General features: G+C 34.1%; 4 protein-coding genes and 1 non-coding gene across 6 annotated transcripts; all 5 read right to left on the bottom strand.

The window, feature by feature from the left end:
• Positions 1 to 3703: 3703 nt before the first annotated feature.
• LOC115707822 (protein THYLAKOID ASSEMBLY 8, chloroplastic) lies at positions 3704 to 4804 on the bottom strand. The gene has a single exon (XM_030635899.2). The coding sequence runs from the start codon at positions 4639 to 4641 to the stop codon at positions 3934 to 3936; it is 708 nt and encodes a 235-aa protein (XP_030491759.2). The 5' UTR covers positions 4642 to 4804; the 3' UTR covers positions 3704 to 3933.
• TRNAS-CGA (transfer RNA serine (anticodon CGA)) lies at positions 4762 to 4843 on the bottom strand. The gene has a single exon. It is a non-coding gene; the product is annotated as a tRNA-Ser (tRNA).
• A 575-nt stretch (positions 4844 to 5418) lies between these two features.
• LOC115707821 (probable inactive nicotinamidase At3g16190) lies at positions 5419 to 7455 on the bottom strand. Of its 2 annotated transcripts, XM_030635896.2 has the most exons (5): positions 7296 to 7454; positions 7104 to 7217; positions 6693 to 6927; positions 6465 to 6581; positions 5419 to 5748 (listed from the first exon to the last, which is right to left on the bottom strand). In XM_030635896.2, the coding sequence occupies exons 1-5, from the start codon at positions 7341 to 7343 to the stop codon at positions 5675 to 5677; spliced, it is 588 nt and encodes a 195-aa protein (XP_030491756.1). In that variant the 5' UTR covers positions 7344 to 7454; the 3' UTR covers positions 5419 to 5674. The 2 variants fall into 2 exon arrangements, with proteins under 2 accessions (XP_030491756.1, XP_060973309.1); XM_061117326.1 differs by having other exon boundaries at positions 5419 to 6581; positions 7296 to 7455.
• Positions 7456 to 9095: 1640 nt separating this feature from the next.
• Positions 9096 to 11373, bottom strand: LOC115707820 (probable inactive nicotinamidase At3g16190). Its single transcript, XM_030635895.2, has 5 exons — positions 11170 to 11373; positions 10971 to 11084; positions 10551 to 10785; positions 10334 to 10450; positions 9096 to 9498 (listed from the first exon to the last, which is right to left on the bottom strand). The coding sequence occupies exons 1-5, from the start codon at positions 11221 to 11223 to the stop codon at positions 9425 to 9427; spliced, it is 594 nt and encodes a 197-aa protein (XP_030491755.2). The 5' UTR covers positions 11224 to 11373; the 3' UTR covers positions 9096 to 9424.
• An 801-nt stretch (positions 11374 to 12174) lies between these two features.
• Positions 12175 to 12576, bottom strand: LOC133034782 (secreted RxLR effector protein 161-like). Its single transcript, XM_061110173.1, has one exon. It carries the CDS (start codon positions 12574 to 12576, stop codon positions 12175 to 12177), a length of 402 nt encoding a protein of 133 aa, XP_060966156.1.
• Positions 12577 to 15659: the final 3083 nt, after the last annotated feature.

Below are 15659 nucleotides of genomic sequence, written 5' to 3'. Positions count from 1 at the left end.
AAATTAGAATAAAATAATAAATATTTAATATTCATATTTTCATTAAACTAAATTAAAATAAATTATTAATTAAAACCCAAAAATCAAAATATCTATTCGTCATCCTCTTCTTCTTCTTACTGCTCTTCTTTTTTTGCTGAAAAACTTCATGAAACCCTAACTTCTTCCTGCTCTTCTTTTTCTTGCTGAAAACCATTCATGAAACCCTTATTCATATACATTTATCAAAGTAACACTATTTCATCATCATCACCTTCCACATTACTCACTTCCAGCAAAAGAAAAAGGGGCAAAAAGACACAAACACAAAGAACAATCAAAGACCCACTCACTCAAAATCAGAGACCCTCACGTTCTTTACTCTCTCTCCATCTCTTTCTCGACTTCTATCTTCTCAGAGCCAAATGGAGGTTCGCAACCCTTGAAAACCTAGATCTGGATCTGCTTCGATGGTGAGGAGGAAGAAGGCGTCGATGAGTAGGAGGTTCTCTCCATCTCTTTCTGGGCACTGTGGTGAAATAGGGTTGCTCCCATCAACCTTCGATGGTGCCTCCGCCATTGTTACAGCTTCTTCGAGCAACACACCCACGTGACCGAGGCTTTATCCTTCTTCCTCCTCTTCTTCTCATTATTCTCAAATGAAAAAAAATAAAATCAAACATCAACTGAAATATTCAGTTATCCACGGTAAACTCAATTTATTAATCTCAAAAAATACTATTTTGTTTATCATTTACAACTTAGCTAGATTAGAACCAAAAAGAAACTTTTGATCATTGTACGCTGATATCCAAAATTTTGGAACTAACAGTAGCTTTGGGGATATTAATGTACAAAATTTTGATCATTGTACTCTGTTTCACCTTCTTTGATCTCCCACGGTGTTCTCCCTCGCTTGTACAATTTTCAGTAAAAAGAAGAAGGGCAGGAAGAAGAGAAGGACGATGAAGGGGATGACCTTTCAATTTTCTTTTTGTGTTAATTTGTTAGTTTTAGGTTTTGGATTTTAATTAATGATTTAGTTTATTTTAATTTAATTAAAATATAAATATTAAATATTTATTATTTTATTTTGATTTTAAACTATTTTTATTTTATTTTTAGTTTTTAAATTGATTTACAAATAAAAAATAAAAATTAAATGATCTGGACTAATCACATAGTGACACGTGGACACTAACTTGGCACATAACGGCCAGGTACCTACGGACCTTCCACACTAGTGACGGAAGGTATTTTTACCGCCAAAAATACGAGTTAGGTATTTATCTGTTAGTTGGCATAAAACTTAGGTATTTATGTCGCAAATTACTCTATTAATATATATAAGATTTGATTTTTAATTGCACTAATATCGATATGACAACGAGAACGATACTAGTACCAACAATGTCATAGAAAGAATTGACTCATATTTAGTGGTAAAGGTCTCTCAGATCCCAAACAGGACAAATAAATTGAAAATTTTGATTTCTTGTTACTCTTTATTATTATTATTATTATTATTATTATTATTATTATTATTATTATTATTAAGGCAGGTCTTATGGAAATTAAGGGTGGGGTGGACTGATATCTTCATGGAAGGACGATTATTTAATTTTTATTTACAAATATACCGACTCTATTTTATTTTCAAATCTAACGGTGAATGAAAGAGTCAAGACCTGCGATTAGGGCTTGTTTCCACTAGTGCTCAATTGAATATTTAAAATTGCTTTTAAAAAAATAATATCTGAAATTCAAAAAGTGAATGAAATACTATCTTATCTTTTTTTTTTATACTATCTTATTTTTTAAAATATCAATACAAATATATCTATGTGGAGAGATATTTTGTTTAAGATAATTTTAATATAATTATGAAGTGAAATATGCAAAGATATTTTATTAGATTAAAGATAACATTTAAAATTTTAAATCAATTCGAATTCCTGTACGTGTTAGGAGAACTAAACAATTCCCTATATATAGTAACCTATTATTTTCATTCTATTCTACACAATAATAATACTCTCATAATAATAACTAAAGAAATTTCTCTCTCTCTCTCTAAACCTCAAAAATGCTCTCAAAAATAATCTCTTCGTTCCAAACTAGTGCTAATGATGGTGAAAAGTACATTAAGAAATGTTTTGAAGCTCATGTGGCTGCTCAAACAGCAGCCGACAAACTTTCTCTCATGTTGGTTGATTTTTTGACCTTAATTTCAAATGATGATGCCAATGATGAAAAAATTATTAAAGTTTTTGAGATGTTCAGAACAATTATAAAACCAAAACTAGTTGGAAAGATAAGGGTAGTAGATAGTATTTTATTAGTATTAGAGTTGGAAGAGAATTGGTTAACACAGAGATCATCAAAGAAGAATACTGGTACTAAACCTCACAAAATTAGAGATGAGTATATAAGTAATATGGTCCATAAATTTTGTGATCATATTTTTAAAGTAGAAGAACTCATGAAACGCATTTATGATCTCGATCAAAATGATAAAACATTAAGTTATGATGTTTTATTAGATTTTGTCAATGGTGAATTCAACAAGTGTTTGAAACAGCTGAATTTGATGCATAGAGATATCCAGAGTTATTATTGGGAACCTCTTATAAGGAAAATGATGCTGTCAATTGATCATGATGTCATAAAAGTTGTCAATCATGATTAGAAGATTATAATTTTAATTTAGTTTTTTTTAGTTTTTTTAGTGTTTTGTTACATCTTTAGAGTTAGTTCTTTTATTAGTGAGGAAACATTGATGTATGAAATGAATGTTACCAAACCAATTTCTGTACTTTGAATAATGAGTACAATACTTTTAGTATTCATTGATATTATAGTACAATATTTGTTTTTTAATTAGTTTATACAGTGAAAATTCAGTCAAAACTCAAAAAATTTATTTATACCACATATTCTTAAACTATATAAGCTCCATTCTTGTACCTTTCCATTTCAATCAATACAAAGTATTCCTTTCTCTCTTTTTCTCTCTAAACTTCCGCAACTAATAAAATGAACAAAAGTACAATTGTAACAATATTTAGCATAACACTCAACTGTCCTGTAAAAACTATAAAAACACTAAATCAATTGATTTCATAATTTAGAGTGGGACTAGCGAGCATGTGCACAGCTGTTGTAGCTAGAAACCACCTGGGTAAGGTGATTCGGATCCACACGACTCAGTTAAAATTTTTGGATGCTTTGTGTGGAGAGGTAGCGGCCTGTTGTTCAGCTATTTCTCTGGCTCTTGAATTAGGGTTAAAGTTTATTATTATTGAGAGTAACTCGAGACTAGCTATTAATGCTCTCAATGGGAAGGAGTCTCATTGGACACTTGAGAATTATGTCTCCTTTTGTTTGAGATCCACTCCTTATTTTATCAGTTGTAATTTTATAAATACTAGTAGACAATGTAATTATGCCGCCCGTGGCTAAGTGAGCATTTACCCACAACATGTATGGTTGTATTCAATTTCCGCCTTCCCGGAGAACCTGATCTGTAATGACCGCGAGGTCTAGTTATTTTTACCTAATGAAGTACTACGCTAATTTTCAAAAAGAAAAATTGATTTCATAATTTAATAAATATAACAAAACAGTCTTAAAGCACTTTGTACTTGTAGGATTGAATCATCGACCAAAGATGTTACCAACAACATCACCATCTCTAACAGATACACCATATAGAGTCCTATCAAGTTTTTAATAAATCTGCATTTAGATAAACATAACTCTGATGCTGCACTATTTTCCTTTTCACTAACAGATTACCTGGAGAGAGTAAGGATGGAATATAAGATGATTGCCATTGTTGTAAGTTCAAAGCTCTGATGGTGTTCTTGTAATTTGTGGCAATCACATCATTAAAAGACAAATCTTTTCAGATTCAGCCACAAAGTGGATCATATATTACAAGTAATTATAGTATTACACAGTGAGTTTGACCACATTTCCTTTATAAAACCTCCCAAATTCTCTATCAATCTCATCAGCCAAAGCTACCTCACCAAATCTTCTAAGCCCTTTACTCAAAGAACCAACCATGTATTCACCATCTTTGGACCCCAACAATCCACTCTTCTTCAACATTCCGTAAATCCTGACCGTTGATTCCCTACTACCTGACCCAATCACCGCTCTCACCAGTGTTATCACTCCCTTATCATCCCACCGAACCCCACCTCCAGCCTCCTCTAGATCAACGATTAACCGGTCAATATCCTCCGCCATGCCATTCCTTGAAAGGGCTTTGACCATGGCGGCATACAGAGACAGTTCCGGCTGGTATTCCGATCGGATGGTGGAGAACGCTTGGAGAGCCAAAACGCACTGATCTTGGCGTAGAAGCTCGTTCAGGGTAGCTATGAGGTCAGCTTTAATGAGTCGAGAGAGGGTTTTGGAGACTGTGGTTTGGAGATTTGTGGGGTCTGATCTTTGGTAGCGTTTGAGGGTTTGGACAGCTTGAATGGCTTCTATGCTTAGGACTCGGCCTTTGACGAGTGGTCCTCTGTTACTCCGTGGACCGCACCGTATCGGAACGTAGGTTGAAAAAGGAGTGTTTTTGGTGTTGGGTTTGGGTTTTGCGAGAAGAATTTGAAGGAACGATGTTCGGTTTGAGTGAAGAGAAGTCGCCATGTATGAGTACTAGGATAAAAACCAAGGGTTGGAAATGGAATGGACTCGAATCCAGTAGCGTTTTAATTAAAAATACATATTTATTTTTAACTTTAATAAAAAAAAAAATGAAAAAAGAAACGTCGACAGCAGGATTCGAACCTGCGCAGGCAAAGCCCAACAGATTTCGAGTCTGTCTCCTTAACCACTCGGACATATCGACGAATGTATAACTTAGCAAATATAATTAATATATTGTTGATTCTAGCACTCTTTTAAAAAGAATACACTGATGCACTCTCTAGTCTCTACTTGTTTCGGCATCTAATTTTTTTTTTTAATCCATTTATTTTTTCATATTCGTATATATTATAGTTATTTAAGGTATCCTACAAAACTTTGAAAAATTCAGAATAATTTACAATATAGAATGCAGTGTTCAAACAATATACTTCACACGCGTATAAAATAAAATAGTCACACGTATAATATAAACCCTGTTTTCAGTGTGTTAAATTTTTTTAAAATTCTTAAAATTTTAATTTGAAATAACTATAATTATAAACTACATAATCATGAGAAAAAAATTGACTAAAAAATTATTTTGAATACATAAGTCGAGTTTTAGAAAATGCATCACTTTCTCAAAGTTTTTAATTACAGGCCCTAAATGTATTTTTTTTTAAGTATGATACTAGCTTGTACAAAAATGATATATCCAATTAATATTTTAGTAAGAATTTAATTTTAAAAATACTAGCTTCCATTCCCTGTACATATTTACCGAGACATTACAACTGCTAAATGATGTCAAAATTGTATTTAAAGAAATTTGAATTCAAAAGACAATTTGTGCATACACTTTTTTTTTCTTTACATTACAAGCTTATCTGTAAATGAACATTACAACATAAGTAGAGAGATAACACAAAACTAGCACACACTTCTTTACAGGAACATACATACATATATATAGAGAAGATGATATATAGGTATAACCATTTATTTGTCACCGAGGCCGAGTGAGCTGAATCCCAAGTTGATCCATAGACCATCAAGCATCATGCTCAGACCATTCTTTCAAGGTTGGTGTAGCAACTCCAACATTCTTCATATCAAATATGTTAGCTGGTTCAGGGAAAAAAAAAAGAGAGATTTCCATATCAATCATGGAGTATTAGTATCTGTGAGAAAAGTACAGCATATTTCACAATTGAGTTACCCCTAATGGGCATTCCTATAACTTTATTTCAAACAATAAATTAGGACGAAATTAGCAAGCCATGTTAATTATGAGTCTTAAGAGATTTGAACTTCAAAACTTAATGCAGGCATGGGTGATGGGTGTGTAACTTGTAACACTGGTAAACTTTGTTTCTGTGTTACCCTGAAAATGGACACATCCAAGTCTATAATGGCAAGGCAAATGAAGTTGATTTTCTGCAATTTTGTTCTACTATATTTTCTTGTCTGGTTTTCTTTTTCTTTTAGGCATAGAAACTAATCCTAGGAAATAGTTATAATCAGATGTAAGAGATTCCCAAAACTAGTTTCCAAGTAAACCAATATTAGAAACATAACAATTTGCTTTCCTAGTTTTCATTACAAACCCTTTTCAGAAAACAGAGAAAGTAGTAAGAAGGGCTATTTCCATTTGTAGTTTACTAGTTTCACTATATAAAATTGCAAGACACCTTCAACATATTCTACTCAAAGCAACCTCAAGAACATAAAAATCAATATATCAGATGATATGAAGACCACCACCATGTTCACTTTACTACAATCAAAGAGCATAACAAAGCGCAATGAATGACTAATCTCCAACGTCAGAAAGCTCATACCTGCGTGTACCTCAGGTGTAGCAGCAGCCGTAGCATCGACAATAACTTTAACAGAAGGGTAATCCAGCGCCACAGCATCAAAAACTGTCTGTCTTATGCAGTTGGGAGTCTGAACACCTAAAGATGGTAACTCACAAAATCACAACCCTTCAACTCAAGAGCAATCTATTACCCAAAACATGAATAAAACAACCCAAGCAAGTTTTCTGTATTGAGTATTGGACATACCAGTAATAACTAAACTATCAATCCCTGCACCCTGAAGAACTGAGTGAAGATGGGTATTGAAGAAAGCACTGAAACGGGTCTTCACCAACTTATAGTCCCCTTCTTTAATGACCAGCCCTTCAACCAATTCTGCACCCAAACTGCCCTTAACAGTTGGACCCAATTTACCATCATGATAGAGATGGCGGCGAAATAGTTCAACATCTCTACCTTTTGGGTCATGCTCACGAACAACCTTACCAATATTTTAGCCCAAACAAAACCCTTAAAATACAATAAACATTAAACAGTCTTTTTTTTACTTACAAATACATTATATACACACACAAAATACAAGAAAATAGGTTCTCGATTTTTAAAGTGAATTAATCAAAATTCAGTAGGAAAAAGAAAAACAAAGGAATTGGGTACCCAAATTACGAGAATTCCGCGCTGCCGAGCCACTTGAACTGCCGCAATGACATTGGGGACTATGGCTTTGCCTCCATTTACTCGCACATGACCATCTTCGTGTATGAAATCAGTCTGTGAAACCAGATTTAAAACATGAAACAACACTGTGTTGAATAATCGAAAAAGAGGGAGAGAAGAAAAGAGCAAAACCTGCATATCAATGACAAGAAGAGCTGTGTGGTTCCATTTCTCAGCCATTGCTTTCCAAAGTAAAGCTACCGGCACCGCCACGCTATTGCATTTGTAGTCGTCGTTCTTTATGGAATACTAAGCAAATGATGTAATAATGAGGCCCTAACGAACAAAATGGGCCTATAAATATTTGACTTGATTAGAATGGGATTTTTACTCCCGTTTTTTTTTTTTTTTTTTTTAGAAATTACACTCTCTACTTTTTTTATATTATCCTCTTTCATTTTTACTCTCTTTTTTAAATTCTATCATTTTTACCTTTTTCTTTAAACATTATACCAATTTTACCCATGTCACTTCAAGATACTCTCCTTATGTCAGGATATTTTTCAACTTATCCTTTTTTTTTTTACTGGGGGAAGGAATTTTTTTAAAAAAATAATGTATAAGTTTTATTCTGTGTATTGTGTTAAGTTTTTACTGTTGTTCTACGGTTATTTTTTAATTATTCTACTGTTATTTTTAATTGTTATGTTTTATTATTTTGCGGCTGTTTTATGTTGTTTTATAAAAAAAAATATTTTTGTAAAAAATTTTGTGTAACACTAAAATTATAAATTTTTGCCCAAATTCTAATATATTTATAAAAACTCCATTAGAAATTTAGAATATAGAATTGTCGTTAACCTGAATAGAAACAAGATTACTTTTTAACAATTTAGGAGTTTTGACAGATGATGTATACAGTCAACATGGACCATTTTGATTTCAATTACAAGCACTATGTGATTTTAAATGATTTTAAAATTGGTCTATGTTGAATGTTAATCCATTGATGTAAGTGTCACGTTTGTAATTTTAAAATATAATTTGAAAGTTTTGATATTGGTTTTTCGATTATTGATTTATTTTTAGTTTAATTATTTTTTTAACATATACATTATTAATTATGTTAAGGAAAAAAAAAGGATATACATTAAAGAAGAATAAATTTGATATAAATTACTTGTAAATGGCATGTTTTGACAAACATTTATTTTATTTCTATTTTAGTAAAAGATAGATAGGGTTTTCATTTTTTTTTTTCATTAATATCATATTTGTGTGCTTAGGCTTCGTTTTAAGATTATGGACTTTGCATCGGTGTTACTATGTCTGTTGAGTTTTTTCTTTTACATTTTGTTTAGGTTTCTAGTGAGTTGTTCCTAGCCAAACAAAGAGTAACACCGTTGGTTAGGTATTTCTCTAAATTTTGTAAGGTTTGAGTTGTACTTAGTACTTTTGTAGTTTTTTGAGTTGAGTGTCTAATTATCAATTTAGTTTAATTATTTAGCTAAAAGATGACTTTTCTAATATTTTATTCTTGGGAGTTGTTTCTGAAATGTTTCAGGTAATATTTCAATATTACAAGTTGAGACTTTAACTCTAGTGCTAGGAATTAATTAGGCTCATACATGTGGACTTTCAATTAGTAAGGTTTTTTCAAATTCATTATCTCTAGTGACATTTATTACCAAGGAAAAAGTATATTAGTTAGATGTGTTGGTTGAAGAATTATAACTTTATTCTAGTGATTTTAATTATTACGGTAAAAAAAAAAAAGAGTATTGTTATTAAGTATTAGTGGTGCCTAGCACTTCTTGATATGTCACCTTGCAATTGGCAAGCAATAATCCTTAAAAATTATTACATTAAATTATATGGAACTCAATACTTAAGTGCACTAATAGCACTATTGACATGTAGGAGGATGCTAATTTATGCGTGAAAATGGAATTGAAGAGAATTTATGCATATCTTGTTACAGCCACTGGGCGATGACCACTTTATTTTTTGGTTACATTACAACATCTTCTACAAAAGAACATCACAACATAAGTAGAGGGACATAATAGAAAACCAGCACACACTTTTTTAAGGTTACATTTGGAAGTTGAATCAAGCTATTTTTCATACAATTTTTCATTCTACACCAAACGAGAGAATTTTTTTTTTTATTTTTCACTTTTTTTTTCTTACATTTTTCTTTCCCCACTAAAATTCAACTTCCAAACATAGGGTAAAGGAACAGGCATACATATGATAATTTATTTTATTGCGTGTCGCCGAGGCCGAGGGAGCTGAATCCCAAGTTGATCCCTAGACCGTCAAGCATCATGCTCAGACCATTCTTTCAAGGTTGGTGTAGTCACTGCAACATTCTTCATATCAAGTATGTTGGCTGGTTCAGGGAATAAAAAGAGAGAAATTTCCATATCAATCATGGTGTGTTAGTATGTGTGAGAAATTGGGCATTCCTATAACCTTTTTCCAAACAAAATATCAGGACTAATTTAGCAAATCAAGTTAATCATCAGACTAAGAGATTTGAACTTGAAAACTTAATGCAGGCATGGGTGATGGGTGTAACTTGTAAAACTTGTCTACTTTTTTCTATGTAACCCTGAACATGAACACATCCAACTATATAATGGCAAGGCAAATAAAGTTGATATTAAGCAATTTTGTGTTAGACTTTTATTTGGGCTTACACTATATTTTATTGGTTATATTAAAACTTGGGTTGATTGGATAGTTCTTTGCTGTGTTAGCCCATGTTGTTGGTGATCAATTGTTAATGGACTTAGCATCTGTGTGTAAAGTCTAGGTGAAGCAGAAGTGTGGGCTATTCTAATTGACTGAAGCCTTTGATGAGCAGGCCCAGCCCAACTAGGGTTTTGTAGCTAAGTCCCCTCCATAACTCTATAAATACATATTATCTCATCATAATTGTATACATTTTGATAATCAGATAAAATAAACTGCTTCTGATTTAGAGATCTAGGGAGGAAGACTTAGTTGATAGTATTGCACTATCAAATTGGAGTAACTGCCGATCAAATTGAAATAATTGCTATGGATCAATCAGGTACACATACTCAATTATCATATACTATTATTGTGTTATATGTTATATACAAATAGATATTGAGTATATTATTAATTTATCTAACATTTTGTTCTTAGGCATATAATAAATCAACTATTTATGAAAGGTATATTCTTCAAGCTCATACCTGTGTGTATCTCAGGTGTAGCAGCAGCCGTAGCATCGACAATAACTTTAAGAGACGGGTAATCCAGCGCCACAGCATCAAAAACTGTCTGTCTTATGCAGTCGGGAGTCTGAACACCTAAAAATGGTAACTCACAAAATCACAACCCAAAATCTTAAAAAAAGAAAAGAAACAACTCAAAGCTAAGTTTAGTGTATTGAGTATTTGACATATATACCAGTAATAACTAAACTATCAATCCCTGCACCCTGAAGAACTGAATGAAGATGAGTATTAAAGAAAGCACTGAAACGGGTCTTCACCAGCTTATAGTCTTCTTCTTTAATCACCAGCCCTTCAACCAATTCTGCACCTAAACTGCCCTTAATAACTGGACCCAATTTACCATCACCATAAAGATGCCGGCGAAATAGTTCAACATCTCTACCTTTCGGGTCATGCTCACGAACAACCTATACAAAAAAAATAGTATATTTTAACATAAATGACATAATTATACTTGTCATATTTATAACCAACTTTTAAGTAACAGTAGACACAAATATACAGAGTTACACGAAAACAGGTTCTGGGTTATTAAAAGTGAAGTAATTTATTAAAGTTAGGAAAAAGAAAAACAAAGGAATTGGGTACGTACCCAAATTATGAGAATGCCGCGCTGCCTAGCTACTTGAACTGCCTCAATAACATTGGGGAGTATGGCTTTGCCTCCATTTACTCGCACAGGACCATCTTCACGTATGCAATCATTCTGTGAAACCAGATATTCAAAACATAAAACAACACCCTCTTCAAAAATCCAAAAAAAACAAAAAAAAAAGAAAGTAAATCAATACCTGCATATCAATGACAAGCAGAGCTGTGCGCTTCCATTTCTCAGACTCAGTCATTATTGTCTCTTTCAAAGTCAAACTATCGTTTTCGTCTTTTGAAAAGTAAAGAAAGTACTAGTCGTAATAATCGTCGTACATATCTCTATCTCTATATATAATAAGAATGAAAAGTGCTTTCCACTCCTTCTTTTCACCTGCTTAGAAAAAAAAATATATTTTATGATAACAACTACTTAGTATTCCATGCTAATTCATATAATTACAAGAGGCATCAACTTGTGATGGTTTGAGAATAAATTTGTATTGGTTTTGTTTAGAATAGGTGGATATGTAGTTAATAGTTTGATGATGTTGATAAGTTGGATGATTGGTGGGATAAGGAAGAGTTATGTAGTGTTTTAATTTTTATGTGTGTAGTAAGAGAGGAGACAAGGTAGTAGGCTAGTAGTAAAAGACTTACTTTGGCTACTCAAGCTTAGTTACAATTTGGAAGTTTGATGGGGTATTTATAGTTGCTCACCCCTTACACTTTATGGCTAGAATTATTTCTTCTAGATCTTTCTAGTTCAAGGATTTTATCCATACATTTCTACATATTTCTTAAACATGCATAACTAGAAACTTCTAGACTAAAGTTTTCTAGAAATGCCTATGTTCTATTGGATTTCTACATGTCTAGAAAATTCTAAATTACTCTACAATTATCTAAAAGTTTAGAGTATGTTTTTCTACAAATGTGTAGAAAATTCTAGACTTAATTTAGTATTGTAGAAATGTGTATCAATTTCTAATACTCCTCCTTGGTACACATTTCTGTAACTCCAATCATGTTTCGTAGTAGCTCGAACTTGCCTCTTGGTAGTGCCTTTGTGAATATGTCTGCTACCTGCTCTTCAGTCTTGCAGTGCTTGAGCTCGATTTCTTTGTTTGCTTCTGCTTCCCTGATGAAATGGTACTTGATGCTTATATGTTTAGTTCTACTATGAAATACTGGATTTTTCGCCATTCTTATACCGATTTGCTATCGCAATATATCTTTGTAGCTTCTTCTTGTAATTCTCCCATGTCTTCAAGTATTCTTTTGAGCCATATAGCTTGGCTTGTAGTCATTGCTGCTGCAATGTACTCTGCTTCAGCTGATGATTGTGCAACAGTTGCTTGCTTCTTTGATGCCCATGAAAATATTCCTGATCCAAGTGTGAAGGCATATCCTGACGTGCTCTTCATGTCGTCCATGGATCCTGCCCAGTCACTATCTGTGTAGCCAACAAGTTTTGAGTCACTTGTAACTCCGTACCATATTCCATAGAATTTTGTTCCTTGCAAGTATCTGAGGATTCGCTTGGCTGCTCCGTAGTGAACTTGACTTGGATCATGCATGAATCTTGATAGGAGACTAACTGCGTACATTATGTCTGGTCTTGTAGCAGTTAGATATAGAAGGCTGCCAATTAGACTTCGAAATTTTGATTCATCAGCTTTCGGTGAGCCATCTTCCTTCGAGAGCTTTGTTATTGTCTAATGGAGTTGATACAGTCTTGCATCCCTCCATTTTGAATTTCTTCAATAGTGTCTCTGTATACTTCTTTTGTGAGATGAAGATCCCATCTTCTTTTTGAGTTATTTCGATCCCGAGAAAGTAGTGCATTAATCCCAGGTCGGTCATCTCAAAATTTTTCATCATGTCTTCTTTAAACTTCTTTATCATCTTCTCATTATTGCCTGTGTAGATGAGATCATCAACGTATAAAGAGACAATTAGTGTATCATTCGTACCTTGAGTTTTGATGTAAAGAGTTGGCTCACTCTTGCTCCTCCTGAATCCTTGCTCGGTAAAGTAGTTGTCAATTCTGCTATACCAGGCTCGTGGAGCTTGCTTTAGGCCATATAAAGCCTTTTTCAATTTGAGGACTTTATCTTCTTGTCCTTGTACCACGAACCCTTGAGGTTGCTCCACATAAATTTCTTCTTCAAGATAACCATTTAGGAATGCTGACTTCACATCGAGTTGAAAAATCTTCCATTTCTTTTGTGCAGCTAGAGCTATTAAAGCCCTAATAGTGTCGAGGCGTGCAACTGGAGCAAATGTTTCGTTGTAGTCGACTCCGTATTGTTGTGAGTATCCTTTCGCAACTAATCTTGCTTTGTGCTTTTGGATAGAGCCATCTGCGTTGAGCTTTGTCTTGTAGACCCACTTGACTCCTATAGTATCTTTGTCTTGTGGACGATCTACAAGCTCCCAAGTCTCATTCTTCATAATCATCTTTATCTCTTCATTCATAGCTTTTCTCCATACTTCTTGTTTATGAGCTGCTTCAAAGCTTTCTGGCTCCATAAGTACTAAGTTGCATGTCTCGTAGATTTCTGATAGTGGTCTTGTTCGCCTTACTGGTGAGTCTGGCGGAGATTCTATGACTTGTGCAGGTTCTTGTGTTCTTGGTTGAGTAAGAACTTCATTTTGATCAGTTTCTTGTCTTGGCGGTAGAGGAATATTGACTGTCTTTCTTTCAACTTCTTGTGTCTCCCAGTTGTATGCAGCATCTTCGTCAAAATTTACGTCTCGACTGATTATTAGCTTATTTGTTTCTAAGCTATAGACTCGATAACCTTTTGATTGAGTACTATAGCCTAAGAAGATTCCTTTCTCTGCCTTCTCATCAAGCTTGCCTCTTTTCTCTTTTGGAATGTGATCAGTAGCATATGCGGTAGAAGACTTTGAGATGCTTTGCGTGGATGGCTTACGTCCGCTCCATGCTTCGATCGGCGTCTTATTCTGCACGGCTTTGGTTGGACATCGGTTGAGCAAGTAGACCGCAGTGCTTCCGCCTCTTGCCCAAAATCGTTTTGGGAGACCTTTCTCTAGCGATGGCTCTTGCTGCCTCCATAACAGTCTTGTTTTTCCTTTCAGATACACCATTCTGTTCTGGTGCGTATCCAACAGTGAGTTGGTGCTCCATCCCTTCATCTTCACAGAACTTGTTGAATTCATTAGAAGTGTATTCTTTGCCTCTATCACTTCTAATTGTCTTGATGTAGTGACCGCTTTGTCTTTCGACACGGGATTTGAACTTTTTGAAAATATCGAAGACTTGCGACTTTTGTTGCATAAAATAAACCCATGTCATTCTAGTAAAGTCATCAATGAAGAGAATGAAGTACCTGTTTTGGTCATTTGATGGAGTGCGCATTGCCCCGCAGACGTCAGTATGGACTAGCTCCAGTGGCTTTTTGGCTCTCCAAGCTTTGCCAGATGGAAAAGGTTGTCGATGTTGTTTCCCGAGCATGCATCCTTCACAGACTGTGTTGATCTCCTTAATTGCTGGGAGGTCTCGCATCATATTCTTCTGCTTGAGGATCTTAAGCCCATGGAAGTTGAAGTGACCAAACCTTCTATGCCATTGCCATGACTCATCTGTTTGCGCTTGCATTGCCACATTGCTTGCATATCTCCATTGTATGGGAAAGCATCTATTTTCTTTCATTTTTACCTTTGCAATTTGAAAGGATTTATCTTGCTTATCATATATTGTGCAAGAATCTCCTTCAAAATGCAAAGAGTACCCTTTTTCAATCATTTGACCTACGCTAAGTAGGTTTTGATCAATGTTGGGTACCAAGAGTACATCATTGATGTATCTCTTGCCCTTTTTAGTGTCAATGGCAATGGTGCCTTTGCCGACTGCTTCCATGAAGTCACCATTACCGATTTTGACTTTAGTCTTGGATCTATCAAGACTACAAAAGATGCTTTCATTTTTCGTCATGTGGTTACTGCAACCACTGTCAAGATACCAAGTATCTTTTCCTTCTTCTGTTGCAGCTTGGCAGACATAGAAGAGATTATTTTCATCATTTTTCTCTTCGGAAAAATTAGCTTGATGGGATTTCTTTAAACGACAAGTTTTTTCAGTGTGGCCAAGTTTTTTACAATTTTGGCACTGTGGTTTTCCTTTGAACCAACAGTCTTTCTCCAAGTGACTTTTTCTTTTACAAATGCCACATGGAGGATACTTGTCGTTATTTTCTTTTTGTTTTTCTTGTGTCTTTTTCCCATCAGCTTTTGGTTTTTGAGACCGCGAATTGATTTTAGACTGAAAGGCATTTTCTACTTCACTTTCCTTATGCCTTTCTCGTCTACTTTCATATGCTTCAAGAGAGCCCATTAGTTCAGTTGGTGATAGAGTTTCTAAATCTTTAGTTTCCTCTATCACAGAAACTATTGAATCATATTTTTCTGTACAAGAAATTAGTATCTTTTGTACTATATTCTTGTCAGAAATTATTTCTCCATAGGCTCCCATTTGATTTACTATTTCTTTAATTCTAGAATAGTAATCTTTTGCAGTCTCATTATCTTTCATTCTAAGATTCTCAAAATCTCTTCTAAGCTTTTGTAGTCTAACTGCGCGTACCTTGACTGTTCCTTGGAACTCCTCCTGTAGCGTGTCCCATGCTTCTTTTGCCGTTGCTGCGCTCATAATTCGTGGAAAAAG

Source organism: Cannabis sativa, chromosome 1 (genome assembly GCF_029168945.1).
Source record: "Cannabis sativa cultivar Pink pepper isolate KNU-18-1 chromosome 1, ASM2916894v1, whole genome shotgun sequence".
Classification (NCBI taxonomy): Eukaryota; Viridiplantae; Streptophyta; class Magnoliopsida; order Rosales; family Cannabaceae; genus Cannabis; species Cannabis sativa.
Note: the sequence above shows the minus strand (reverse complement) of the source record. Positions and strands in the feature narration are given on the sequence as shown.